Source organism: Triplophysa rosa, linkage group LG17, assembly GCF_024868665.1.
Source record: "Triplophysa rosa linkage group LG17, Trosa_1v2, whole genome shotgun sequence".
NCBI classification, from domain to species: Eukaryota; Metazoa; Chordata; class Actinopteri; order Cypriniformes; family Nemacheilidae; genus Triplophysa; species Triplophysa rosa.
The window spans coordinates 18,545,266-18,573,171 of NC_079906.1; the positions used below are offsets into that span (position 1 = coordinate 18,545,266).

Here is a 27,906-nt window from a genome sequence, read left to right on the forward strand (position 1 = left end):
CATCAACACATGCACAAAACAACAATCCCAAAAGGGGAATGTTAATACAATAAAAGAGAAGAATCCATGTTCCTTATTCTTTAAAAAACATGAACGAACGCCATAATAATTTTAACACAACGAAGGTCAAAAATTTAAACAACACATCTAAAAAAATAGAACATTAGGTAGGCCTAAGTTTTGTAATTTTTTCACACAAACTCTCACACAAACATAAATTCTCATATCATTTCAACCCCATATTTCTTTTATTTCATTCCATTTACTTATTTAGTTCTTTTCAGACCAATAAAGACATCATGAAGAATGTCTGGGGTGTTTTGCAAAGGGAATCAAATTTTAATATCCATGGACTTCCATGACATGCTTGGAAATATTTTTAATATTTGAGAAAAAGATAATACAGGTTTAGAACAGAACGAGGATAGATTACAGAATTTTTATTTTTAGGCAACCCTGCTGTTATGCCTTTGAGGTGGCATACATTAAGGTTTTGATCAGAAGATGAAATCATTCACTTTGTTGACTAAAGGCTGGGTGATTGAAAACCCTTGTGCAAGTGAGGGTTTCTTCCAGTCTCTCCTGACCAGCTTGCTTCATGTGTAATTCATGCAACTTCATGACAAAATGTCCAGAAAACATGACTTCATTTACTACTGTTGAAAGAATCCATGATGACAGAGGCCAATTGGGGGTCAAGACCAGTCCTACCAATTCAAGAGATCAGTCAGGTAAAGTTTTAGGCATTTAAAAACTGTGTTTAGGTGGTTGACCCTTTATGACCTCTATAAAACTAGAATTTTACCCACAACCAATCAAAAACTCAATTCCACCCTATCCAATAGTATCAGTAGTATGTGTAAAGACTTAAACTTCCATGTAGTTTCCTTTTATAAACTAATAAACGTACTCCTAAAAGAAAAGACTAGGAAAAGTAGTACTAACATAAGTTTTTACACAACCTGCTGCCCTGCAATAATATTTCTGATAGGAATAACTGTTTGCTTGTTTCTTTCTATTAGTAACTGATGCCTCGATTATTTGCATTTATTAGAGGGAACTACGTGTTATGTTTGGAAGCCAGAAACAAGATATACGAGGAAGATATCAAGTTTAAAATGTCAAAATGCTTGCCCTCTGCTGGAATGACACGTTTACATATACATTACGCTGAACACAGAAAAGTTACTGAGTGGACGGCATTTTCGCCCTTTAAAGCCAAAACACCGCATGCCAACTTTAAACCAAAAACGCACCTTCACCTGCGCAAGTTAACAACACTCACCCAGCGTAATGCGCCTTAATTTTCACATAGTCCGAGGGTAAATCCATCACCGATCCGTTGCTTACAGGCATTATGAACTCCGAAAGTCTACAAACACTCTCCCGGGCAGGAAAATATACAACCAGAGTTCATTAAAAGGCGAAAGTGACATCAGACGTAAAGTGGCATGATTCCGAAAGAACTGTATAATACTGGCTTCGCGTCCTCAATGCTCGCAGAGGTGTCACGTCACCGCGGAGGATTGCCTTTTGCTCCTCACTGAAACGATCCATTTCTGAACGTGTTATTCAGCCTTTTTCCGGTACGATGAGTTTTACGGCTGGAGTGCCTTTGCTATGGTTACTCTTAGGGGCGGAGAAATCAACGGTTAAGTATGGATACTTCCAGGTCTGGATTGGCCTCGGAATCCACCTGTTGTTCACTTGCGCTTCCGTGGGACATTTCGTACGTGACGCGCTCTCTCAAAGAAATATTCCAAAGTACACATCAACCACATGATAGAATAGCAACACGTCGGTGCGTTTCGCGCGTAAATTGTTTTAGTCGAACCGTCGTGTCACATTGGTAAATTCCGTGTACGCAGTGTTTGCAGGTGGATAACGGGTTTACAGTCCAGCCTGTCCCTCTCTCGCGACAGACCGAATGCTTATCCAATTAAAAAGAACTAGGCCGCTGACAGAGAGGGTTGTGCTCAGAATAACGCTTGAGTTGTGAATGTGCAGAAAAGTACTCCTGGACTGCGTTTTTAGCATATTTGGACATAATAGTAATTAGCTACTTTTGACAAACAACTCGTTGATCAAATTGTATTTTAAGTTATAGGTCAGTATCTTTTAATTTGGCTTTTGTTTATTTTATTTGTAACAAAAAAGTGCACACATTTTAGCCCTGTTTAAATGAAACCGCATAACTGAGACGTGTTTTAACATGTTTAATTAATAAAGGCCGTTGTATTTGTAAATTTCATTAAAAAGCGATCATTTAAAGCCAGTATCCCAAAGAAAGATCTTATGCATTTTGATAATTAACTAATGGCATAAGGAATTGTGAACTTCCTGTTATGTAATGCTAATTTTATCCACTGGGTGTCATTACAAGTTTATGCACAGAAAAAGTGCATAATCTCCATACATGCTGCTGAAAGATAATTTCGCGTGTGGTATGGACAAAACGTAATTTTATTACCTGCAAAATGGTGAAAAAACAACAACAAAAAATAGAATAACTAGTAAAAATGATTGAAAAATATGATTGAACAGTAGCAAGGATATATCTACACGCACGTTGCGCCTGTATCTGAATATTTGTTTTTGTACATACACATTTTATAAACTAAAACAATATAAAATACGATTATAATATTGTTTTATATACTATTGCAGTTTTATAAAATAAAAGTCCTTGAGCCAATCAACGTGGTTGAATGTTTTTGTGCGCAAGTGTTGCGCAACTCGACAGCAACGTCACAGGTCTGCCAGGAGTAGCGACATGAAAACCTCATCTGCCTCATCATGACATTATTTCGGGAATTACCGCAACCGAGAGGAACTCTAATTTAAAAAACATTACCGAATACATATCTATGTGCTTATTTGTTGTAAACTTTTATTTTATCACGCTTTGCGAGAAACTCCTCACTAAAGGCTAGCGTTAGCACAGTAACGTTAGCCGTCCTACAGGTAGATTCTATATCGGAATTGGTTCGTTATAAAAGTTATTATTCAGTGTTATGTCTTTTCAGTATGGCATATGATCAATAATATGTTTGTGTTAATCACCTGTCAATGAAGAGAGACCGTTAAGACATTCAGAAGCGCTAACGTTAGTTAGCCAGCTAGGAAACTGAAGTGCTATGCAGCAACTTGCTCCTGCTCCACGAACAGACCGAGATTTAAATTAAATTTCAGTTTTTGGGCTACTTACATCGACGTTAAGTCCTTTAATTAGTTAATAAATGAGCCCTGGTACCTGCGTTACATGGGAAGTTTACAATGTCGAGGTTTCTCCTGGGCCTGGTAATGCTCGGTTAGTCAAATTTATTGAAAATTTAGAAAACAAAGTGTAACATAATATGTGAACAACTTAATGTTTGAACTTTGATTGTTTGGTTCATCAACTTTAATGACAGAGTCAAGCTTAATCATTTTGTCTGGTTAAGTGCAACTTTGTTGTTTTTTAAACAGGATGTAATGTTGCTGTTGAGGATGTTCATGCATTTAGTGAGTATGATGTCGTCTCCTGAGATGCCAATCAATAAACATCTGATATGGATTAGATCAATTCACACAGATTTTTTTTGCTCTTTTCCAATATTTCCACAGATGAAGCCAGCATTAGACTTTGGAATGACAGACCAGGAGAAAGCTGTTCTGGAAGAGTGGAGATGCGGCAGGTGCATCAGTGGGGTACCGTGTGCCAGCGGGGTTGGGATCTCGAAGACGCGGCGGTTGTTTGTAGAGAGCTCAACTGTGGTTTTGTGTTGGATGTTCCGAATGGCGTTCGTTTCGGACGGCCCAGCATAGAGGTGTTGTGGAGGGATATGAAATGTTCGGGCGATGAGTTTACCCTCGACCTTTGTGAACGCAAACTCAATGAGGGAATGTGTACACATGATGAAGATGCTGGAGTGGAGTGCACGGGTAAAATTAAAATAAAAGATTTGAAAAGTTTTGGATGCTTTTTATTATGTGTTGAAAATATGTAGTCATATTTGTCTCTTTATCAAGGTAAACTTCCTGCACCTACCCTGTCTATTCACTCGCGGTTCTATTTCTATTCGGCCGGAGAGGCTGTTCACTTTAAATGCACTGCCCCGTACTGGCAGTCTGTCATTGACTTTCATCTGTACAAAAGAGGTGTGAGCACTCCACTGGTGACCCAGCGAGCTGATCCCAGGCAGATGACAGTGGATTTGACCCTGTCGGACCTGGAAATCTCTCACCAGGGCAGATACAGTTGTCTGTACAGGATTCACAGCAAAGTGGGAAACTCCCCCTCAGGAAATTCTCCACATAGCAACCTCATCAACATCACAGTCTGTAAGTAATCTTGTCTGGTTCGACAGGACAAAAAATTGCCATGGACAAAAAATTCATAAATGTAAATGTATTTTCTGTCTTCAGTGGAGATTCACACTCCTCAAATCTGGTACAACACCTCTCCTGAAGCACGACCAGGCTGGGTCATCCGGGGACAAAGTTTCAATGTCACCTGCTTCACTCAACCTCAGTACCCGGGAGGTTCCTTCCAGCTGCGCCTGATCAGACCCAATGGGACTGTGCGGCACTCTTTGCCAGCCCTCACTCCCTCTGTCACTTTCACCTTCTCTAATGCCCAGTCCAGTACTGAAGGTTACTACTGTTGTTTATACAAAGTCCAGACTGGAGAGCGGACATTTATCTCGAGAGAAAGTCAGCCTTTACCCATCTCCATACGAGGTAAGGCATACAGGACTCAAGTGTTTCCTCAATTTTTCTGTATTGTCATGGTTTCATCCTGGGTGGATAGTAAATTCTGAATTCAAAATATCTAAAGAGTATTTTGTTTGAGGGTATTAAACATACCCTAATGCAAGCTTTATGTTTCATGGAAATCTCAGAAGTGGATCCGGTGATGAGCCCGGTGGTAATCAGTTTAGTGGTTTCTGCTCTGACCTTTGTGGTAGCAACATGTGCCATTCTGATTGTTGCCAAAGTGTACTGCAAGAAAGTGAGAAAACCCACCGAACTGGAACGAGAAAGCAGGACTTGTAAGTAACGTCATGATTTTAAAAATATTTTCAGTCATCGGAATGAAACGTTTTACTCACTGAACAGTTGTGTTTTGTAATCACAGGTGTTGACAACACATACATAGCCTTGACAATCCAGTGATGGAAATGTTAAAGGAAAGGTAGTGTGAGTTTGTTGAGGTAAGACATTGAAGATAGCGTCGATATCATTATGGGAGACACACTGTAGCAGTAAAGTGACAAGTAAAAAGAGATTTTTGGTTGCGATGTCTGTCATTCTGTGCAACTGCCCATCATAAAATCTGGTTGAAAATTTGGTTCAAACTCCTGCTTCACACTGCTGTATATGAAACATCGAATAGCTAAATATTGGCTATGAATTTGTTTAACACAACATTTTTAGAGTTTACATACATTATGCATTTGGCTGACAATTTTATTCAAAGGGATACTTCACCCAAAAATGAGAATTTGTTTCAATATTTACTTCATGTCATTCCAGTGTTCCTCAATATATCTTTTTTGTATTCCACAGAAAAGTCATATACATGTTTTAAATGACATGAGGTTGTAACGATGACTGGATTTGTATAGAACTGATCTAGGTTTAATTTGCTTTATTTGACAAAAGAAATATCTGTATGCTAATTTGTTGTCTGCTTCTCTGTTTCAGCAAACAGAGGAGTCTCTAAACTGGTCACGCTGTCTGCCTGAAGTTGAGGTTTAAATGACTTGTCCCAACCAAAAGGAAGACAGGAGTTCACGTTTTAACAGCCACAGAAATCACCATTTCCTACAATTTGTCATTTTCTGTTGGTTGCAGCAGTATTAGGATTGTCATTGGTTGACGTTTTTTCTTTTTGGAAAAATATATGGGAGAATTTTTGCCATAAGTAAATGCTGACATCACGAGACTTGAAAAAGAGATGACACTACAGCACTAGCTGATGCACTAACATGGTTAAAAAGGGCTTTTGGTTCTTGGAGGGTACTGTAGGTCCAACCTCTCCTGAGGTCTTCCCATATTGTTGCAGGTAAAGACTCTAAAACTGTGAAATGTGTTCTCTCTCTGAGAGCCTTTATAATTTTTATATTTATTTTTTTCTACTACAGTTGTTTTTAAACACCCAGTGTAAACATTATTTGGTTAATCACAGCTGGGAACAGGGACAGAAAACGCTAAGAACAAACTTATTCACATTACGTCACCTAGACATGTCTTTTTTAAATGTGTCTTTGTTACTTTTTGGGTTTTGATATGAAAATTGGCTCTCTGAACTCTATTGCCAGATCTGACGCTGGATGCTTAAACTCTTTTTCTCTGAGAACAAGAGGCATGTACTGAACAAAGAAACAAGTACACTACTCGCACTCCATTTGTTTAGTTTTGTTGATTTAAAATAAGCCAGTTTATCTTCCTTTATTTACTGTAATAGTGTGCCCATAAAAATGATGTTTAAAAGAGCAAAATTCCCCAAAAGTAATAAGAAACACTGCTTTTGAATACTGTTACATCCAAGTTGTGCAATTTGTAGAATTAATGGTTGTTCTTTTGTTATATGTTTTTGGTACGTGTAAGACGATTTGTAGTCTTTTATTTTACCATTAAAAAAAATCACAATTTTGGCAAATGCTTATTGTGTTTTCAAATTAAACCGCAAAGAAACAGATTTTCTTTGAAAGTGGTTCTACGATTTAGTTAATTCCAGGTTTTTCATGACATTCAATGTAACTTCAGGCTGTCCAAACAAGAGTAAGACATTTTATACTCTAATATTAAAATACAACCTATTGTAAAACCATGAACATCAATTCTACATAAAATGGGACTTTAATAGTAATTTAAAACGTTTTACAGGTATACGTTTTTTTTTTAATATAAAGTTTTAGCGGTCAGAAAAACAAGCAATGTAATATGCAAAATATACTTTAGCTTGACACTATTGTAGCTTGACCTAGAAACAGAGATAATCAGAAATGAAATGTCTTAAAAATACTTCAACAGGTGCATCCTGTAACACCCACTTCCCTGAAATTCACAAAGGGAGTTACAGAACATACAAGGCATGTTAAATAAGCATTGTGTGCTGCCAGTTGTTAAAAAAAAGCACCTAACATATTGAATCTGTTGTTACATTTAGTTGATTAGCTGACAAAATGAAAGCCGCTACGTCAGTCTTTTGATGGGATCTGCAGATTCCATGTTTATAAAAACCAAATACAGAAGTCCAGACACAATTAAAAACACTAATATCTTTAACCAAACTGGAACCAGACGTGTTGAACCATTCTCTGGTGGTTCTTCGCTTTGAGACTCTGAGGGCAAGTTTCTGGACTGAGACATGTTGCGATTTGACGCCTGTGATCTATATATAGGAGGCCTTAAAAACAGAATCACTGTTTTAATTATATATCACACATTCAGTATAATTCAGTATACACTAACAAAGACAACTTACTCATCCGTGTAGTCCCCCCATCTATAACCAGACTGTGCTCTGGTGAACCGTAAACATTTTTTTTGTTAGTTTCACTATTTCATAATCATCATTTAGACAACTATAAATGTCAATCACTTACCTGTCGCTTACTAAATCATAATGTGAGTTTTTGGACTGTGACATGTTGCGATATGCCTGTGCCCTATATATAGGAGGCCTTTAAAAAATAGAATTACCGCATTTAGTTAATTGACACACATTTTGTATATTTCAGTACACTAGAAAAAGACAACTTACTCATGTGTGTATTCCGCCCATCTATGATCAGGCCATGTTCTGATGAAACAAAAAACACTGTTGTTTCACAACTTTAGCATAGCAGTTTTAACCACTGTGAATTTTTGAATCACATACCTGTCGCTTACTAAATCATACTGTGCCTGAAAGGAACAAATGCACAGTTAACATGCCAATAAGAATAAACACAAAGTTTAGTAGAGATAAGTGTTGTTGATTTTACTTACTGGTCTGTCACGATGAACGTAGGTGACCTCCTCTAAAAGGCAAGGATACATACAAATAAAAAAAGACATTTTATTTTTATATAGGTTATTATCTTAAAGCTTCAGAAGACAGACTACAAGATTGTTTTTGAAAATCTTACAAAGTATCTTAGAGGTCCAAAATACAAAAGCCAGACCCTATGAACATTTTAATTAAACGTACTGCCCTATTGTAAAAGCATGAAATCAAATTCAGTTAGGATGGATGTAGACAAAGATAGCTGATCTCTAAAAGGATACAGTTAAAATATAAAAATAAAATAAGATAATAAGAAATACACGATCATAGTGTCAGGTGCCATTAGAAATCTAACGCGGAATATCTAAATCTTCATTATGTAACGATGTTCCTTATAAACTTACCTGCTTCCTCTCTATAATTTGTCCTGTCAGACTGTGGTTTTTTTCTCTGTTTAGCCATAGCTTCTCTTAGCTTCTTCTCATAAAGGGCTCTTGTGGATTCTGTTGATTTTTCATATTTATTCAACGTAAAAGTATATCATTTTTCGTAAAAAAGAAACGACCCATTTCACATTTAAACTGGCTAAAATAATATTGTAAGCTATTTCACAGATCTTACCGACCACGGGACCATGTTTTATTCCATAATCATCCAGTAGCCATCTGATCTCGTCCATGGATTTACTGCTCAACATCGTCTTGACTGACACTCAGAGAAAATGACGGAATTTAAATGCTAGGAGATGCTTCTCGTTTTTGATCAAAGTGAAAATAAAACTGAGCCTATAAAACAGAAAACAGTGTGACCACATGAAATATGTGCTGTAGCAAAACAACGTTACGTTAGATTGACTCATTTATGTGTCGAGGCATTACAGTTACACGGTTAACAATTCGATCGAGTTAAAATGCCGTACGCTTGACATCTGCAAAATACAACAAGAAGATCGAACATATCAGCTGTTGTTACATGCTCACTTACACAAAATCCACATCCGACTAAGTTGTAAACAATATGACGCTCTTCCGCAAAGCGACCAATCGGGGACCGATGTTCATGAGGCAGTGAGCGGATCGGCGTGTGGCATTATTATAATTAAAAAAATAGTCTCCATTAAATACCCAAATTTTCACATTTTAAAAATCACTTTAAACGATACGTAAACCGTTTTGAACAAACTAAAAATGTGACTTAATAATGTGACTACAATCATGCCATACTTCTTATTCTTGTGGCATTGTATGATAATAATAATAACAACTTTATATTTAATAAATTATTTCTTAATAAAAATGTAAGATATGTTTTACTGGCACCCTTTATTAGACATTATAAAAAAGTTTTGTATAGGCATTTGTAAAAAATAATGGAATATGTGCTAACAGCAATATCCACTACTAGGTGACATTTATGGCCACTAGGTGACACAAATATCGATCTTTCAGTTTATCAATTCACTTCTTGTCTGGTAAAGGACTAGTATTGGGAAAAGGTTTAAAAGTATCACATTTTTATTGAATTATTTTGTTCAATTGCATTCATTTGTGTTAACTATTTAAAGGAGTCATATTGCACGGCTAAAACGAATATTGTTGTTTGTTTTAGATGTAATGCAATGTGTATACACCATTTAAAGTTTAAAAAACGTTGTATTTTCCACATACCGTGAATGTTTGTATCTCCTCTTTGACCCGCCTCTCTGAAACGCGCTGATTGTTTACAAAGCTCATCGCTCTGAAAAGCGAGGTGTGCTATGATTGGCCAGTTCACCAGTGCGTAGTGATTGGTCAAATACTGCAAGCATTTCACGGAAATGTAACGCCTCTTACCATATTCGGAACATCAGGTTCGAAAGCAATTGTACTGACAGACGATACAATGAAATTTACAATTACGCCCACCTTAACTACGTGTAGATTTGGGCGGTCTTAGTCAAATCATGTTACGAAGTTAAGTAGATTAGACGGGGTGTGGTTACACGAGGCGTTTCAGGCAAGTCTGGTTGAGCATTCGCTTTTAGATAGAATGCATCTTTTGTTCCCACACTTTCATTTGTGCAATTTTACGTGTCTACATGCATGGGCAACTTATAACACCAAAAACACAGAAAAACACGTACTTCCGCCATATGACCCATTTAAGTGTTTTCTACTAAAAAGAAAGCAATAGAAACTGTCAGAAATTCTAATGGATTTAATGGTTATATTGGTTTTAAAGTAAGCTGTAATGGTTTCTATGGGTCTCTACTGGTAATGCAGAATCTGTATTTTTTTCTATTGTGTGTAATGGTAGTACCACACTCACATGCCATAAAACAAAGAGTGCTGATGTTAAATCTCTAGGCAGGTCAATTTGTAAATTCACCAAGTTAAAAACTATAATCTAAGTCATCACCTTACAGGGTTATTTTTTTCTCCTGCCTGATGCATCGAGGTCATCTGTAATCACAGTGATGCCTTAGGTGATTGATTACAAGAGTATCCAGCAGAGCTGAATGAAAGCTTCATTTACAGATGCTGTGTTCTTTAAATCCCTCCAATTTCCCTACACTCCCTGAGGCACAGTCATTGTTGTGCCAAACACATTCGTCGGTCACTGCAAATAAGCAGAAGTCATAGTATGATATCCCATTAGACCCATGCGGCTCATAAGCCTGAGAATGTCACACTATTAGCAGTCCACATTGGCCCTAACCTCCAGCTGTAGAGGTAAAATGAACAACGTCGCAGGCAGCAAGTCAATACGCTCTTTCGCCCAACCTTTATAATGGGAATCGAATGAAGAGCCGGGCAGAATTTCAAACACCAAAGGCTGCTCTCTCAATCTAAAGGTCATGCTGTCATGGTCAAAGTTGGCCTCTTTTGGTCAGATGTTGTTGGGAGAATGAGAAATACTTGCACCTTATGCCTTGTGTTGAAGTACAAAGATTATATAAAATGTGTCTGTTCAGAAATTTGTCATTCAGAGTTTTATGTGACAAAATAGATTATGCAGAAAATTACACAAACTCTGTTCTTATCTGATTTACAGGGCTCTTGAGTTTTATGTATCAGGGGATTTAAAAAAGTTCTTTATGTTACATCATAGCATATTGCTACATTCATTTTGAGTATAAATTAAGAGGTAGGTTTTTTTAAGAAACATTGTTTTAAAAAGATACATACTGCATGTTGCCTCAAAGAACTTGAAAAGTTGCATTATTGCATTATAGGAATTTTAAAATGGTCTCCGATGCAATCTATCTATTTTTTAAAGGGAGAAAGTTGATGAAATAGTGCAAGTTGTGAAGCAAATAAACAAAAACCCTTCTTTATAAATATACTGTATGTCATAGTATCAAAGATGTGACATTGTTAAAGAGGTTTATTTAAGAGCAGAAACCACATTGACAAACCATTTATTAGTATAAAACTCAATATTTCACTAGAGGGAGTTACAGAATTATACTGTTACGATACACAATGCAAATGTGAGTAATTAAATTAATAAACAATACATCATTGTGCCTTCAAATGATGTACTCCAAAGTACTTATATATTCAGCTTTGCTTAAGAACTGAATGTCTTCTCACAGGAGCACACACACGCACGCACGCAAATCCAATGAATGCATATGTTTAAGTGTCATTTGGAAACGGTCCAGTTTTTAAATGGTTGTGTTTGCATGCTACTGCTACAAGAAATCAGTATAACATTATGTGCTTGACACTCTAAGTGGCAAAAATAAGTGAAGCTGTATGCATAACTGAATAAAATTACACATGGAGAACAATGTGACCCAGACAGCAAATGTGATTTAATTAAAATAGTAACTTAGCTTTAAAATTAAACAATGACTAATCAATACAGCTGTTAATAAAAACAGGTTAAGATTTATATTGTTGTATTACTGTGTCTGGAATATTCATTAAAAAATATGTTCTTGCCAAATAAAAGTAGCTTATAGTAGAAGTAGTATAAAATAGTCCTTGACATTTTAAACAACAATGAGCATTATCATAAACTTTAACTTCCTTCAAGGTCTTCAAGTTAACTACATTTATTCTTAAAGGGACAAAACACATCCCAAACTGTCATACAGATAACTTTTGCTAGATGCTTATTGTTCCAGAGTCTGAACAGGATGAACCTCAGGTGAATGTGGGGTTCCGTGCGAGAGCCGCTGGTCTCCAGTCTGGCTGATAGAAGTGTATGTTAAACATTCGTGCCCAGTTGGCGAAAACACGTTTCTCTGTGATAAAGCGGTGGTGGCTGCCGTGGCGGCCCTGCTCGTGGGAGAGGTACATGGTGCATTCATCTGGCCCAGCAGGCTCATAGTAATGATACGGCACTGAAGGTTTGGTGTTGGAGGACCTGTGAGGATCAGTCACAGGAATAGGTCAATGACAATAAAAATGAGTTTCAGTCATTTCATTTATATTGCAAACATCCTGGACAGTTAAACATTATTTACTTTACAGGGATAGTTCACCCAAAAATGATAATTCTGTCATCATTTATTCACACTCATGTCATTCCAAACCTACACGACTAGATATTTGAAAAATGTCAGTGGGGTCTAATGTTGTTTGGTTACCAACATTCTTCAAATATCTTCATTTGTGTTATGCAGAATAAAGAAAGTCCCTTCAAGCCCCATACAAATAAAATTACTTATTTTAATCATTAATCATTTTAATCATTTTAATCATAAAAAGGGCATTTTGTAATTCAAGATCCAGACATTAAAAAATCTTGTTATGGTGAAGATCGAGGAGATAGTCTCACTTGCAGAAATCGGGGGCAATCATGCCATAGACGTTGATCCTATCACATATCTCCATAGCGATTGCCATGGTGAACCACCCTGTGCTCAGCCAAGAATTAGATCTTCTCCTAAACATCCAAGAGAGAAAGGGCATCCTAGTGAGGATAATTTATGCAACTGTGATGTTCAAATGTTATTGTTCCCAAATTTGTTAAAGAGATACTTCACACAAAAATGAAAATTCTGTCATCATTTACTCTCCCTCAGGTGGTTCCAAACCTGTATAAATTACTTTGTTCTGCTGAACACAAAGAAAGATATTTGGAAGAATGTCAGTAACCAAACAGATCTCATACCCCATTGACACCCATAGTATTTATTTCCCCTACTATGGCAGTAAATGGGGGATGAGATATTACAGTTTGGTTACTGACATTCTTTCAAATATCTTTCTTTGTGTTTAGCAGAACAAATAAATGTATACAGGTACATGTAACATAAAAACTTGAGGGTGAGTAAAACAGAATTTTCATTTTTGGGTGAACTATCCCTTGAATATACAGCTAAAACACCAAGGCACAACACCAATGCTGTATCCTTGGAAACATGTTTAGAAAAACGGTTAGACACTGGTAAAGAGCAGGAGATAAAAGACTTGAATTTAAGAGCATGCAAGCATTTTTCTGCGGAGTCCTGTGTGCTGAAGCATCAGCCAAGGTGTTTAATGGAAGAGCAAATCAGTGCGAACCATTAATCTGCACTGATGCCAAGCAGAGTGCCCTGTGGGCCAGCAAAACCAAACAGGTTCTGGTGTTCTGTGCTTTATTAACAAACTCTCCTGGAGCGCAATTTCAACCTCTAAACAACTGTTTCATTTTGTTTTAAAACAGTTTATAACGTCTTGTCTTACAAACTTCTTAGAAACTTTGTGGCGGTTAGCATCCTTAATATATCCTTCTCAGTGGATTAACTTTCTAGAGGTTCCTAGTTGTTTTATTCAAGTATCAACTTGAAATTTAAAGGAATAGTTCACCTTTAAAATGAAAATTCTGTCATTATTTATATTTACATGCCCTCTTGTCATTTCAAAGCTGTATGACTTTCTTTCTTCTGCAGAACACAAAAAAATATATTATGAAAATTGTTGGTACCAAAAAACGTATTGGTTACGAATGTAACCTCAGTTCCCTGATGGAGGGAACGAGACGTTGTGTCGAACCGACAGATGGGGTTCCTATACGAAATGCCACTGAGCTTCGCCGTATCACGACCTCAAGCGGCGCGACCCTCACCAGCCTAGGCGAGTCATGGGTGCACTGCCGCGAATCATGATCTTCCAGTGAAAAAAGTAAGGCAGCACTTGAATTAGGGCGAGGGCTCTTACCAACGGCCATCACAGTCAGAGGCCTTCCTACTCTAGATACAAGATGGCCACTTGGCACCGTGAGGGACACTGGGGAGCGCAGGAACCTCGAGAGAGGAGCATGCGCTATGGAGGCCACATCCTACCGACAGGAGGTGACATGTGGAAATTACACCCACGGTCTCGCCAAATGGGGAGAACTTATGGGAGAATGGTGCACGATCCCAACCGGGGTGCACTGAACGGTGGAGTCCACCGTGGGGAGGTCACAGGTTCACCAGCGGGGAACCAAGAGTGAGGAATACATCAGACGGGACGACCCAATAGGGGAGTCACATCGTGTGGAGCATCAGCTCAAGGAAACAGGGGTTCACCACCTGGTCCCGGAAGGGAGTGGTGGGAACTTTGGGCACGTAGCCTGGCCGGGGTCTCAACACAATGTGGGAGTCACCCTGTCCAAACTCTAGACACTCATTGGACACAGAGAGTGCCTGTAGATCGCCTACACTCTTGATAGAAGCGAGCGCCAATAGGAGAGCCATCTTCATCGTGAGATGAGGTAGAGTGGCCTCTCCTAGGGGCTCAAACGGAGCCCTAACAAGGCCCGCAAGGACCACATTAAAGTCCCAAGAGGGTACAGAGCATGGTCGGGGAGGATGACGGCAACATACACTTTAAGGGTGGATGCCGAGAGATTGCTCTCTAGCCTCTCTTGGAGAAAGGACAGCACGACACTGATCTCACAACTCTGTGGGAATAGTGGCGCCTTGTGGCAGGAGCCCTGGCCTGAGTGATGGTCTCCCTGACCCCCGGGGGCAGGCCACTCAGGATCTCCTCATCCCGCCCAGGAGCCAGACATGGAGTCTCCAGAGGTCTGGTCTCGGGTACCAGACTGTGCCCTTCCCCTGAGAAAGCAGGTCCTTCGTCAGGGGAATCGGCCAGGGGGGAGATGTCGTCAGAAGCGTCAGCTCCGCGAACCAAGTCTGGTTGGGCCAATAGGACACAACTAGCAGCACTTGATGCTCCTCTTCCCTGACCTCACACAGCACCTGTGCAAGGAGGCTCACTGGGGGGAAGGCGTACTTCCGCTTGTCCCGCGGCCAGCTGTGCGCTAAGGCATCCATGCCGAGGGGGCCCTCGGTCAGGGAGTACCAGACCGAAGGGCAGGACTCTGTACTGATATGCCCGGCCCTCGAATGCACACCGCAGAAACGGTCTGTGACGAGGGAGAATCGAGACATGAAAGTAAGCATCCTTCAGGTCAATAGCCACGAACCAACCCTGACGTGTGTCCGACCTCAGGATGCGCCTCTGCGTCAGCATTCTGAACGGAAGCCTGTGAAGAGTTTTGTTCAGAGAGCGCAGATCTAGGATGTGGCACAGCCCCCCACCTTTCTTGGGGATGATGAAGTAGGGGCTGTAAAACCCCGAGGACATCTCGGCCCGAGGGACGGGCTCAATTGCACCTTTTGCCAGAAGGGTGGCAACCTCGGCCCGAAATACGGGAGCATTCTCGCCTCGAAATGAGGTGAGGAGAGTGCCTCGAAACCTGGGTGGGCATCTGGCGAACTGGATCGAGTATCCGAGACAGATCATCCTCGCTAGCCACCTGGACGGGCTGGGGAGCTGTAACCAGGCCCCGAGACACCACGACAGAGGAACTAGGGGAGCGATCTGCAACATCGTCCCCGTAGGGGGAGGTTCTGTGTCCGGCGGAATTGGCGGCAGGGGAGCAGAATTGGCATGACGCAACGTCGCACAGAGGCCGTGTCATGCTGTGATAGCCCAGGGAGAAAGGAAGCTCTTTTACTGAGAGGGGCCTAGCACGGGGCGGAACGAGGCAGGTACCGTCCCGGTACGACTCAACGGCGATGTTGGGGCCGGAGCCATGCCCGATGTCTTGGATCTCCCTGGGCTGTCCCCGCCAGGGCCGCTTCTTCTTGGACAGCTGCTGTTGCTGACGGGCACCCGATGTCTTCCTCTGCGAACTTCTCCATCCACGGGGGGCCTTCTGAGGAGGGGGCGCCAGAGCCGGGGCCGGAGGTGCAGAGGCGCAGGGCTGCTGGGAATCAGACGACCTAGAGGTGGCCTGGTCACGGCGGGGCAGGATGTGCTTAATCGCCTCCGTCGGCTTCTTCACCGCCAAGAACTGTTGAGAAAAGTCCTTGACGGTGTCACCAAACAGCCCCTCCTTGCGAGATGGGCGCGTCAAGAAAGCGAACTTTCTCGACGTTGCGCATTTGCACAAGGTTCAGCCATAGGTGACTTTCCTGGACCACCAGAGTGGACATCGTCTGACCCAGCATGCGCGCCGTCACCTTAGTCACCCGGAGAGCGAAAACAGTGGCGGTGCGCAGTTCCTGCATAAGCGCTGGGTCGCGACTTCCCTCGTCCATCTTCTTCAATGCCGTAGCCTGATGGACCTGCAGGATGGCCATGGCATGAAGAGCGGAAGCTGCTTGACCCGCAGCAGTGTAAGCTTTCGACACCAGTTGGGACGATAACTTACACCCCTTGGAAGGGAGCCTTGGTCGGTCCCGCCAGGTGGCAGCTGTCTGTGGACACAGGTGCACCGCGACTGAATGCTCTGCTTGGGGTACATCGACGTATCCCTTAGCAACTCCTGAGTTGAGGGAAGTCAGGCCAAATGAGGTCGTCTGACGTGCACGCGCCGGAAAGGGGGCCTGCCATGTCTTCGTAAGCTCCTTATGCACCTCCAGGAAGAATGGCACTGGAGCGGGACGCGGCTTCACAATACTCGCGGCGGCCCGGGCAAGCATGGCCGACAGCTCCGCATCGGCCTCGTCCTGGGCTCGACCAGCCATAGCCGGGAGCTCCAGGGAGTCCTCTACATAAGATGTCCGGAAGTCGCCATCCGATGCTGTGACGGACACTTCGTCCTCGTCACCGTCTCTGCTATGAGACGGTCCACTGCCGCTCATCGGAGTCGGGACAGGTGAGCGTGCTGGGGCGTGGACGGTCTGCGGCGCTGGCGGCGGATTAACATCGAGGGGAGTCCCCGAATCACCACCGCCACTCGCCGCTGCGGCAGGTTCTGAAGCCGCCGTGGTGCGGGAGGCAGACGATGTTGTGGCTGCGTCCATGCAGAACACAGCCACACATGACCGCAACACCCTGATCGACATGTGCTCGCAGTGCGGACATGTCAGATCCACAAATGCTGTCTCAGCATGCTTGAGCCCCAAGCATTTGACACAGGATTCGTGCCTGTCTGGTTCGAGAACAAAGCGGCCACACCCAAGATTACAGCGGCGAGACATGTCAGTGACACATGCACGCTGTAGGAAATTCTCAACTCTTTTAGGAAAATTTGCTCTTTTAGACACACATGACTTTCCACCGAAACGCCCGAGGGGAGTCGTACCGAGAGGCCGAGTCCGCTGATCTTTGTCGTATGGTCCAGTAGTACAGAGAGATAGCTTTGCATATAAAGATGCTCAGCAGATTCCTAAGAACAAAAGGTGAATGAGTGGGCGCGCAATCTTCCTTTTATACCCGTATGTACGGGGCGGAGACTGGCGCGTCATACCATTCGCCAATTTCATTGGCCTTTTAAAAAGTACAATCAGAGTTGATAGGTTCTCAAGATCAAACCCCATCTGTCGGTTTGACACAACGTCAAGAGACCGACAGAAAGGGAACCGTTGGTCCCCATTGATTGGTTTTATGTCCATACAATAGAAGTCAATTGGGACCAACATTATTCAAAATATCTTTTGTGTTTCGCAGAAGAAAGAAAATCACACAACAGGGTGAGTAAATGATGAAGAAAATGACAGCAGGGTAAGTAAATGATGACAAAATTTACATTTTGAAAGTGAACTGTTATCTGAAACAGACACAAATTGACAATTGTTGGCATATAGTCCAGTAAAAGTACAGTACAGAATCTGAAGATCTTTGTGGACTTTGGATGATACTGAGCCACTAAAGGAAGACGCCGCCCCTTTCTTTCCACAGATCACAAGAGGAGCACCTGCAGTCACTGGGACTCCGCCCCTTACCTGGACCAAACCCCCTCATCACTCCTCACTGAACCCCTTCCCATCTTGAGGACAACCCATCCACTTTTATTTGGACATTAACCTCCCTTTGGATACTTTAATCCTCTACTTGAACGTATTATTTTCTATATAAATAAACGCATCTGTGAAGCCTTGCGCCGTATCCAGTGTGTCAGTCTTCAATATCCTGTCACATATTACTTTATGGAAACCATTTCCATGTAATTTTAAAAACACTTTCAATCATAGCTCAATCATGTTTATAAAAATGACCAATTGAACATTAATAACTCAATGAACTGACACAAATACACAATTATTAACCTTACCTGTCTTTTCCTGTTTCCTTCTTAAAGAGCTCATCGAAATGCAGCATCTGTTCGCGTGATATGATGTACGCCTGTAGTTCTGGCATCATCTGCTTCATCAGACGCAGGTTGTTGTACACCAGTCCTTTACCGTCCCCCCGCATGTAGTTTCCAGGCCCCCAAAAGATAAAGAATGTTTCCAGGCTGGAGTTGATTAGCTCGTGGCGGTTTTGCAGCACACGCTGCATGCTGGAATGCGCAACCACGCGCAGACTCGTCCGGTGCCCCACATCGCGCTCATAGCCTCGTGTCGGGGCGTCGTTCATACGGATAACACACTCCGTGTTGTCAATCTCCGCACCTCGATTGCTTCCAGTCATGTGACCAGAGCTGGTCACTAAAGCACAACATTTGCAATGCATCCTAAGAGGCTGAGATTAAAGACAATGAATGTTTGAATATTTATATTTGTATTACAGTGTGTCAATAGTCATTAGAAGCATGCTTAGCGAAGCATGCAAATTGCATTGATCGCCGTTTTATTAATGTTTTGTATAAGTTTTAGTGAGTTGCCCCACACATAATGTATGAAAGCATAAGACAAAGGTATAGACATACAGTAGGCCTATGGGCCGGGAATGAATGATCCAGATCACATTTAGATTCAATTTATTGTCATTGTCATTGTACATGTACAAGTACAAGGCAACGAAATGTGACCTCTGCATTTAACCCATCCAGAGAGTAGTGAACACACGTACCCCCGGAGCAGTGGGCAGCTATCACTGCAGCGCCCGGGGAGCAAGTAGGGGTAAAGTGCCTTGCTCAAGGGCACCTCAGTTGTTACCCGCCGGCCCTGGGAATCGAACCGGCAACCTTCTGGTCACGAGTCCGACTCTCTAACCATTAGGCCACAACTGCCCACAACCCACAATCACATGATGAGATCAATGGAAAAAGAACACTGAATGAGCATAAAAGATCAAAGTGTCTTGCCCACAAAGACTCCCTTCAGCAATCAGCATAATAAGGAACCAACCGGTGAGAAAAGCTTCAAGGCCAAGCATTTTATACCGCAAAAAGCTCAACCCGCATGAATGTAAACCAACTTTAAATATACGGATATCTAACATTACTCCTACAGCCTATAGATAAAGTTTAACATTCATCTATCTTATGATGAGTCTTATGATCTTGAGATCAACTAAGTCTTAATGCAAAGAGTAAAAGAAATGCTGTTCTTCTATAATTCTTCTGAATCTTATCCTAGACAATAGTTTACTGCAGGTATCACTCCTTCCAATAAAAGCTCAATTGGATTTGGTCTGCTGTAATAAACAGGGTCGTTTCCATGGAGAAAATTGCCTGATGGAGTGCACACAGATCAGTAAATAACCATCCGCATTTATAATTCTCTTATTAACACCCTCCTTCTAAAGATATCAGTCTCTAATAGCAATCTATCTTGTTTTCTCTCTTCAAAATGCATGATCATATCCTGAAATAGACCCACATCTGACCTTTTGAGAAACATGGAAATATGATTCAGCCCATTCATTTGATAACCCTGTGCTTATGGTATAAACGTTTTAAACCTTTGAATGAGTAGGTGAAGGCTTTCGAGGTCACACTGTGTTTAAAAAAAAGGGCATTAGCCAACGACATCTAAAATTATCACTGCGACATAATACATGATTTATATCAAATTTGAAAAAGAATCGGACCTTTACTGGGGTGTGTACTAATGTATTCAAAACAAAGACATACAATGTTGCAACATGATTGGTTGTATTGAATGGCAAAAAATACATATTGTTACAACTTAAGATGATCCTCTAAATACTTATATAACTTATATGTTAATGATTTTTTATGTATGCCTGACTTTAATATCCCATCACCGACTGACATTTCAATGTGACTTGGTGTATTGGCTGTAGTTAAAGATATGTCACAATTACTTCTTAAGCCATTCTGAACCATCAAAAAATCAGTCAAACTGTCAGAGGAATCAGCTTTTCACATCAGACAGATAGATTGCGATTTCCTGCTATTTTAGGAGGAAATAAAAATATGGGGAAAGCATTTTCTTCCAATGACACTCATAAACCTGACTTAAATGTTTTTGATTAAGGTCACAATCATTTAGCTACATTCATCTTCTTCGGCAGTTCATTTCCACTAATAGAAGAAAATCTTCCACGTCTGACTGTTACAAAATTACTTCCACAGTGCATCTGTCAAATCTGTCTTAGAATCCCAGAGCTGTTATTAGCTTGGATAAGAGTGCTCTTGGTCTAATGAGACCTAGTGGACTTGAGGGCCACCTCTGTCAATGAGGAGGTTGAGAGAGGTATTAATTTTGCACTTAAACAATAAGAATAAATTCATAATAAGGCTCAGTATATATATTTATATATAGCAGAATGTACTCGTTCATACAATGAAAGTGAATGGTGACCACTGTAGGATTTTAAGTAAATATTGATTTTCTGCTCATTGCATTTTTTACACAAAATTACTGTATCACCAGGCTTCAAAAATCTTGTGTGTCATATAAACTAATTTTCTGAAGCTTTTATGGTTTTTGTAGCTTAAAAGCTCTAGTCCCCATCCAATTTCATTATAATGACGTTAGCGGGAAATGATGTCATGTAGGGCTAACAGAATTTTAATTTTTGGATGAACTGTCCCTTTAACAACCAAAACACATCATCCACGTTTTGTCATGGTTCTGCCTCACCTAGTCTTGGATTTCCTGGTCCTGAGGCAGAGCCATGACAAAGTCTTTGGTTATGTGTGGAGAGAAACATATTATTGTCCTTTTGACAGTAGTATGCGTTCTCTCCAGTGTCTCGTCATTAGCCCCGCCCCTCTCGTTTCCTGTATTGTTTCCCGGCCGTGTCTCATGTTTCCCACCTGCCCTTGCTCGTTATCCCTCGTTTGTCTTCCCTATTTATACCCTCATGTTCCTTTGTCCTGTGCTTGTGTGTTACGTTTGTAGTGCGTGTACTACGTTGTGTATGTGTTCCTGTTATAGCACGTGTTCCTGTTATAGCACGTGTTCCTGTTATAGCCCGTGTTCCTGTTATATGCCCTGTTCGTGTAATGTGAGTAAAGTCTTAGTCACCCTGCCATGTTTTATTTTTGTAAGCCGTTGTGTCGTGCCTTGTTTTGTTAGTTTGTTTTTGCCCCCCCCGTGGGAAGTGTTTTGTTTCAGTTTTTATTTTAGTTATAGTTCTGGTTGTCCCCATTGGGGGTTTTTGTTTTTCGTTTCGTGTATTAAAGTCTTATGTTTAACCCCTTCACGTCTGCCTGCGCTTGGGTTCTTCCGCCATTCCTGACACGTTTACTATCAATGGAGTTGTATTGATGTTAGGTAATGTGTGAGCTGTCACACACACACACTAAGGTATATAAAACTACATTTTCAACACATTTCAGAAAGGAAACATCATTTGTGCAGTTAAACTGAAAGCCATAGATTGTGACTGGAGAGAGGCAGATTTACATTCCTGATAGTTCTGGTGATAACAGCATGTCAGGATGAAGGCAAAACCTGACAATCACAGCTTTTCACTTTATCTGATCGGGAACGAAACAAATTACAGCATCACTGGTTCTTGATTTAAGTGTGTGACTGCACCTGATTTATCATCAAAACTGTGGATGCGACGCGAGAAGAATAAAACCGAAACATATATGACAGAAAAAGTCTTCTGAATATCATGCACTAATCAAATAACGGCACAACCAGTAAAATAGTCAGAAAATAGTTGTTGATTATTAGGGAAAAACTTTTGATAAAAATCGAAGGATACATTACAGACTATGGTTACTCTTCACATTAATGTTGTTGAAACAAGGTGTCATGATTCTGCCTCCCTCATGTAATTCTTGATCTTGTGGCAGAGTCATGACAAAGCCTTAGGTTTTATGTGGAGAGAATCATATTATTGTCTATCATAACATACTATGCGTTCTCTCCAGTGTCTCGTCATTGGCGCCGCCCCTCTCGTTTCATGTATTGCTTCCCTGCCTTGTCTAATGTTTCCCATCTGCCCTGTGTCATTATCCCTCGTTTGTCTTGCCTATAAATGCCCTCTTGTTTCATTGTCCTGTGCTCGGTCATTGTACGTTTGTCGTGCTTACCCGTGTTTGATGTCAGCCTTACGATCCATGTGCTCCCTGTTTGCTGTGTTCCTGTTTCCCCTGTTTTAGTAAGTGTTTAGTTTAGTCTTTGTCAAAGTATTGTCTAGTTTAGTGTTTAGTTAGCCTTGGTCCTGGTGTTTGTATTATTTTGTTACCTTGTCGTTTACCCCCTCGTGGGTGTTTTGTTTTTGTCCCTTTGTGTTTAAATTAAAATCTTGCTTGTTAACCCCTTCACTGCCTGCCTGCATCTTGGTTCTTCTCTCCCCCGAGATTCATGACACAAGGATGTTTAAGAAATTTTGATGGTGATCATAAAATATACAATCTAGTTATGTTGCCACATTATATAAGTCTTAAGAAACTAGCTGAATTGCATTTTATTCAGCGAAAAAGATCTCACCTTATGATCAATGAGACTGCTGTAACCTAAGTAGGATGTGTGCTGTCGTATATCTCCCATCTGATGTCTATTGGAATTATTCTGATTTTCTGGTGTGTTGGTAGAAGTGCTATTGTACAGGAGCAATAAGCTCAAACACACGCCACCAACACCAAACAATACGATCCTATGACGCTGAAATGAGAGGAACAAAATACTGTCAAAGAATCCTTGGACACAACTTTAAAGGTTTAAAATTAAAGCTACTAAAGTGTTGAGTTAGCCTACAGCAAAAGAAGACTATTTCAAATGAGAAGTTTTCAACATAACCATGGTTTAACGTCAACATGTTGCATATTATCAAACAGATTACCACTGCACGTAGATACTATTTATATTCAAATACGATTGTTAATTTGGTTAGCCTATTGTAAAACCATTTATTTTTATTATAACTATTGTTATTCATCATTCAAAAAAGCTTTCGTTTCATTCTGGTTACCTTGCAAACAACTTAAACTCATAATAAATGTGCAGTTGGCAATATGAGTGTCTCAAAAATCGGTTAACCCATTCATTTACGAAAAAAAGTTTTTCCTTACTATTTAAAAATTGGTTATTGTTTTGTAAACAGTTTAATCAGTGAAACTGAACTCACCCATACAGTTTTAACATGCTATGGTTTTATTTAGGCTAATACTAGCTTATTATAAAATAAAAATACATTTAATAAAGTAAGAGAGGGTTTAAATGCGATACCGTTGGCGCCTTCATACTGAGAAGCGTGTCATTCGTTTTCATTCAGCTCGTGGACAGCGCAGGTTTCGCGGCGGCGCGCATTCCTCGTCCAGCGCGTCTCTGCACACACGCGGCATTACTGTGAAACTGAACTGCTCAATCTAATCTACAGTCACACAGACTGCAGAGAGCAGGCGTGGTCTTAAAGAACGACGATTCTCAACCCTCAACCGTACACAACAATCCGTTTCTCAGGGTTTCAGTGCAGTTATGCTTTTCGTTACAGTCAACCTGAACTCAGAAACATTTTATACAGCACTTCTTATATTGGGCAAATTCGTTTTTAATATTCTGTTTATAGTTGTATGTTCTGAAGGAAAAGTGTGCTATAGGCTACTAAATGAGAAGAGATGGTGCTATGATTTTTCTCTTAAACATATTTTTTGCAGCATTTTATCCTGCCCTATTGATAAAATCAGCTGCAATTATATATGCAGTATATATGCACAATTTCAGCTTTTCTATTCCATTTTCAATTTGAACTCAATCATAATCTATTAAAATAAAGAAACTTTGGGTTATAAAATGCCAAAGGCAGGACAAGATATGTGATTTTCATAAACGTAACGCACAGATGCAGCAGGCAGTATAATCTGGCGATGTTTCTGGTGCATGTGCTTTTGAACGCTGCCTCAGCAATTTATTACAGTACATTAATTGATGAGGAATACTGGTCTGCAATACATCAAGCTCAAATTCAGTCCCCTTCGGTCTGCTGCGAGATGCCACTTAAGAAACCATCATAATCCATCAGTCATTTATTATATAGACACAGTGACTGACGCAATAAATCGATACATATAATTTTACCAGGGTTTGTGAACACTCTCTTTCTCCCTCTTGCTGGAAAATTAAAAAAAAATGCAGGCTACTGTGATGTTCCATTTCCAGCAAAGTATTCATTTAAGTAAAAAAAACGTATGTTTACATATACGGAAACCATTATATTTATACATCTACTCTGAGACGTTATGATATAACCGACAATGTTTCGATCAATAAATCCACCATGCACATAAAAATGCTTAATTTTGGTAATCTAACAGTAATTTCTTAAATACTGTCACCCTTCCATATCTAAATTGAATTGTAACTTCATTAGATGACATTAAGGGCATTGCTGTACATCAATAATCTCATGGATAAAGCAGAACAGCTATGTGTTTAAGTGAGAATATAAGAGATGAAAAGACTTCAGCATAAACAGCAGGCCTAAACAGCCAGCATATGCCCTGGATGTAAAAGATACCCTCTCCCTGTCTAAAAATGGCATGCAATGTGCCAGAGCTTCTCACGGGAGCAGAGATTTGCTGGAAGCAGTAATTTTGTGTGCATAGCGGGGAAATGGAAATATTTGTGTATTTTCACATCACACTGTATTTCATACAATGTGTAGCCACTACATTTTTCCAATCTGATACGCAGCCTTTACTTTTAAAAATATCACTTTAAATATATATAACATTGACTTGTTTATTAAATGTTTTCTTGCACATGCGCACAGTGTTGATAGTTCCCCTCAAAGTGATTTGAACCTACCTGCAGCCTTTCAGTGACCAGAATTTTTCCAACAATGTCTCCACCAATATTCATGCAAAAGCTATTTTAAGACACTGAAGCAGGTGGAGTCAACCAAGACCCAACAAGTGTTTGGCCTTTTGCATGGCACCTTGAACAGATGAGCTGTCTTTCCATGAAGCAGTGGTGGTCAGAAAGAGGACCAGGGGACACACTTTGTGAATGTTAATGTATTCTTTGCAGGTGTCTCAAGAAGGAAACTCTCCTGTCTCACGAGTAGAGAAACCCTAAAACTCTTTATCTAAGGGCATCACAGAGAACAGAGCAACAGCGCACTTGGACCATATCTAGATTATTTACTTCCTTATTATGAGCAGTCGATACCTTCTGAAAAAAAATGTTTAGCTTAAATTTCAGTGATGCTCTCAGTTCGTATTAGGCATACAGATTGAACTAAACAGACATTCCAGATGGGCCATTACTAAATTACTTTATGAGAAAACTGATTAAGGAATTAGAGAAGCAATTTATCTGACTTCACGGGCTGCTGCTCAACAAAGTTGATAGCTTTGGGTTAAAAACTAACCTACAGTATAGTCAAAGTCCAGGTAAATATCAATGCCATGTGCTGTATCATCATTGAGTAGGCACGAGAAAGCTTTTTTTTATTTCACAAAGCTGTTGCATTCAATTGAAGTTTATAACAAAAGAGAAATAAACAGAAGTATTTAAAATATGTTAAAGGATAGTTCTTTAATTTCCTCACCCTCCTGTTATTCCACACCTGCATCACATTACTTTTAGTTTATTATTCAAACTAATTCAGATACCTGATACTAATACTCTCCAGGGCTTCATGTTCCAAATTAAACAAAACTTGCATTTGAATGGGTTTTGCCTGTAATACTGTATGGCTTCAGTCTGCAGGTCAGTTATTGTATTGCGTTTTAGATATTGCATCTTATTTAGGGTTCGGCTGTCATGTCATCTGCCTGCAGTACCACTGATGTCACAAGCACCTTCAGCCCATTTACCAACAGCACTACAGCTATCTGGCTGCCATCTATTGTTAGAGTTTGCCATTTTGCCTGTGGTTTTCTGCATTATTCTTTGTATTTTGAGGAATAAGTAAGTGAGTGCATCTTTAGAACACCTTTAATATGGACCTAATTCATATTATTTTTTTGTAAAGAATATGTCAAAAAGCATCTACGTTTATACTGTCTTGAACATACATATAAATGCATACGAAATTAGGAATCTGTGACTAAAATCACCATTGCATGAAGTCTTAAATAGTAAATTCAGTCCTAAAATGCCCAAAACCATAAAATATGTATAAAAATATGAAAGAACATGAGAAAGCATAGCACAACACATATACTAACCAGGCACAAAGAAACATCACTGGTACTACCACTGAAATTATACTGTACATAGATTAGGTGGTGTCTATCTTTCAATAGGAGGAAGCCACGCCCCGTTTTAAAGTTCCCACCCCTATTGGGAGTTCTCCTGGGTACAGCCTATAGGCTAATTTTCTCTATCGATTTGCATCTTGACAAAATGTAGGTGCATACATTGTCTAATCATTATGAAACATTTATAACTAATTTGAAAATCCAAGTAGGTGGAATTACAATGAAATGTTCCTCCAAAAGGTGAGTAGATATACAGCTTATTGTACAAGCATTCAATTCAGTGTGGCATCTCTCACAACACATTACTGCCATCACGTGGTGACTTGTAAAAACGTGTCTAAATGAAATTTAGCTTGATCATAACAAATGATTACACAAAAATATTTGTTTCAAATTCTTGGTCACTGTGGTTTTACTACAAATACCATTAAACTAGTTACTGTGGTAAAAGGGGATGGTACATTAGGAGACCAAATTATGATTGAATACTATTCTATTTTATGTTTATGGAGATTTATTTAGTGTTAATCAAACCAAACACATAAACTAACGATAAACCAAAGTTCAGAAAGGAGGTTTAGTGAAAACTCTGAGTATATTAACCCTGAAATGAGGGAAACTCTGGGTTTTCCGTTTCAGAATGCGAGGTATGTCAAACCCAAGAAAGCGGGGTAACTCTAGACGGTTTCTAAAAGAGAGGTAACTTATACTCAGAGTCAGTAACCATAGTAATTTACTCTGTGAACCTGGATCAAAATTATGTCAATACTGGCATTTGCTTCAATTTCCCGGATCTTTAAACCCTAACGGTAAGTTGCTGTAGTTGGAAAAAAACACTTTCCCGCATAATTTACAGCCATTTTAAAACATTTAGTTAGGGTTGACAATCTTAATTAAATGTATTACCAAGATACTTACAGGTTTCTTCAAAGATCATTTCAAAACATTGTCACATTGTTTCTACAAGTCTTCCCGTGCGTGATTGTATGATTAATGTTCATCGACAAGCCCCGCTTTCAGCGGCTGGATTGGCTAGTAGGCACAACTGGCTGTCAGCGATTGGTTACTTGATACGTCACTCACACGGCAGACCGTCTTTCCGTGCTCCTGCTGATGGCGCTGTAAACACAGTGACGCTTGATTGCGTGGCCCAGCAAACCCGTACTCTCGTTTATATGCGGACAGTCAGAGAGACGCTATTGACGTCCGCAGCT

At 40.2% G+C, this 27,906-nt stretch overlaps 4 protein-coding genes across 8 annotated transcripts in view; 1 reads left to right on the forward strand and 3 right to left on the reverse strand.

Moving 5' to 3' along the window:
* prkcz (protein kinase C, zeta) overlaps positions 1 to 1,836 on the reverse strand; it is an 80,694-nt gene extending 78,858 nt beyond the window's left edge. The window contains exon 1 of the mRNA XM_057357625.1: positions 1,286 to 1,836. Within this exon, the coding sequence (XP_057213608.1) occupies positions 1,286 to 1,356 (71 nt within the window). The 5' untranslated portion in view covers positions 1,357 to 1,836. The remainder of the gene's footprint in view (positions 1 to 1,285) is intronic.
* An 899-nt stretch (positions 1,837 to 2,735) lies between these two features.
* On the forward strand, positions 2,736 to 6,731 carry si:ch211-150o23.3 (uncharacterized). Of its 2 annotated transcripts, none has more exons than XM_057356920.1 (8): positions 2,736 to 3,310; positions 3,469 to 3,504; positions 3,607 to 3,924; positions 4,012 to 4,323; positions 4,408 to 4,722; positions 4,884 to 5,033; positions 5,120 to 5,195; positions 5,689 to 6,731. In XM_057356920.1, the coding sequence occupies exons 1-7, from the start codon at positions 3,277 to 3,279 to the stop codon at positions 5,155 to 5,157; spliced, it is 1,203 nt and encodes a 400-aa protein (XP_057212903.1). In that variant the 5' UTR covers positions 2,736 to 3,276; the 3' UTR covers positions 5,158 to 5,195; positions 5,689 to 6,731. The 2 variants fall into 2 exon arrangements, with proteins under 2 accessions (XP_057212903.1, XP_057212904.1); XM_057356921.1 differs by having other exon boundaries at positions 2,736 to 2,964.
* Positions 6,732 to 6,853: 122 nt separating this feature from the next.
* Positions 6,854 to 9,002, reverse strand: LOC130568210 (uncharacterized). 2 transcript variants are annotated; one of them, XM_057356925.1, is made up of 9 exons: positions 8,963 to 9,002; positions 8,600 to 8,763; positions 8,383 to 8,481; positions 7,981 to 8,012; positions 7,871 to 7,896; positions 7,754 to 7,792; positions 7,596 to 7,673; positions 7,475 to 7,513; positions 6,854 to 7,396 (listed from the first exon to the last, which is right to left on the reverse strand). In XM_057356925.1, exons 2-9 carry the CDS (start codon positions 8,673 to 8,675, stop codon positions 7,183 to 7,185), a joined length of 603 nt encoding a protein of 200 aa, XP_057212908.1. In that variant the 5' UTR covers positions 8,676 to 8,763; positions 8,963 to 9,002; the 3' UTR covers positions 6,854 to 7,182. The 2 variants fall into 2 exon arrangements, with proteins under 2 accessions (XP_057212908.1, XP_057212910.1); XM_057356927.1 differs by lacking the exon at positions 8,963 to 9,002 and adding an exon at positions 8,898 to 8,931.
* Positions 9,003 to 11,342: 2,340 nt separating this feature from the next.
* st6galnac5b (ST6 (alpha-N-acetyl-neuraminyl-2,3-beta-galactosyl-1,3)-N-acetylgalactosaminide alpha-2,6-sialyltransferase 5b) lies at positions 11,343 to 27,670 on the reverse strand. Of its 3 annotated transcripts, XM_057356922.1 has the most exons (5): positions 23,715 to 23,829; positions 22,977 to 23,150; positions 18,446 to 18,855; positions 12,749 to 12,856; positions 11,343 to 12,334 (listed from the first exon to the last, which is right to left on the reverse strand). In XM_057356922.1, the coding sequence occupies exons 1-5, from the start codon at positions 23,754 to 23,756 to the stop codon at positions 12,112 to 12,114; spliced, it is 957 nt and encodes a 318-aa protein (XP_057212905.1). In that variant the 5' UTR covers positions 23,757 to 23,829; the 3' UTR covers positions 11,343 to 12,111. The 3 variants fall into 3 exon arrangements, with proteins under 3 accessions (XP_057212905.1, XP_057212907.1, XP_057212906.1); XM_057356924.1 differs by lacking the exons at positions 22,977 to 23,150; positions 23,715 to 23,829 and adding an exon at positions 27,611 to 27,670; XM_057356923.1 differs by lacking the exon at positions 12,749 to 12,856.
* Positions 27,671 to 27,906: the final 236 nt, after the last annotated feature.

Coding starts and splice junctions, on each gene's coding strand:
- si:ch211-150o23.3 (XM_057356920.1), top strand. CDS start 3,277: ATGTCGAGGTTTCTCCTGGGCCTGGTAATGCTCG. Junction 4,723..4,883: donor TTTACCCATCTCCATACGAG/GTAAGGCATACA, acceptor TGGAAATCTCAG/AAGTGGATCCGGTGATGAGC. Junction 5,034..5,119: donor GGAACGAGAAAGCAGGACTT/GTAAGTAACGTC, acceptor TTGTAATCACAG/GTGTTGACAACACATACATA.
- LOC130568210 (XM_057356925.1), bottom strand. CDS start 8,675: ATGTTGAGCAGTAAATCCATGGACGAGATCAGATGGCTACTGGATGAT. Junction 8,013..8,382: donor AAATTATAGAGAGGAAGCAG/GTAAGTTTATAA, acceptor CTTGCCTTTTAG/AGGAGGTCACCTACGTTCAT. Junction 7,514..7,595: donor TATGATTTAGTAAGCGACAG/GTAAGTGATTGA, acceptor ACGGTTCACCAG/AGCACAGTCTGGTTATAGAT.
- st6galnac5b (XM_057356922.1), bottom strand. CDS start 23,756: ATGAAAACGAATGACACGCTTCTCAGTATGAAGGCGCCAACG. Junction 23,151..23,714: donor TCAGTATGAAGGCGCCAACG/GTATCGCATTTA, acceptor CTCTCATTTCAG/CGTCATAGGATCGTATTGTT. Junction 18,856..22,976: donor GCAGTCTCATTGATCATAAG/GTGAGATCTTTT, acceptor CTTTAATCTCAG/CCTCTTAGGATGCATTGCAA.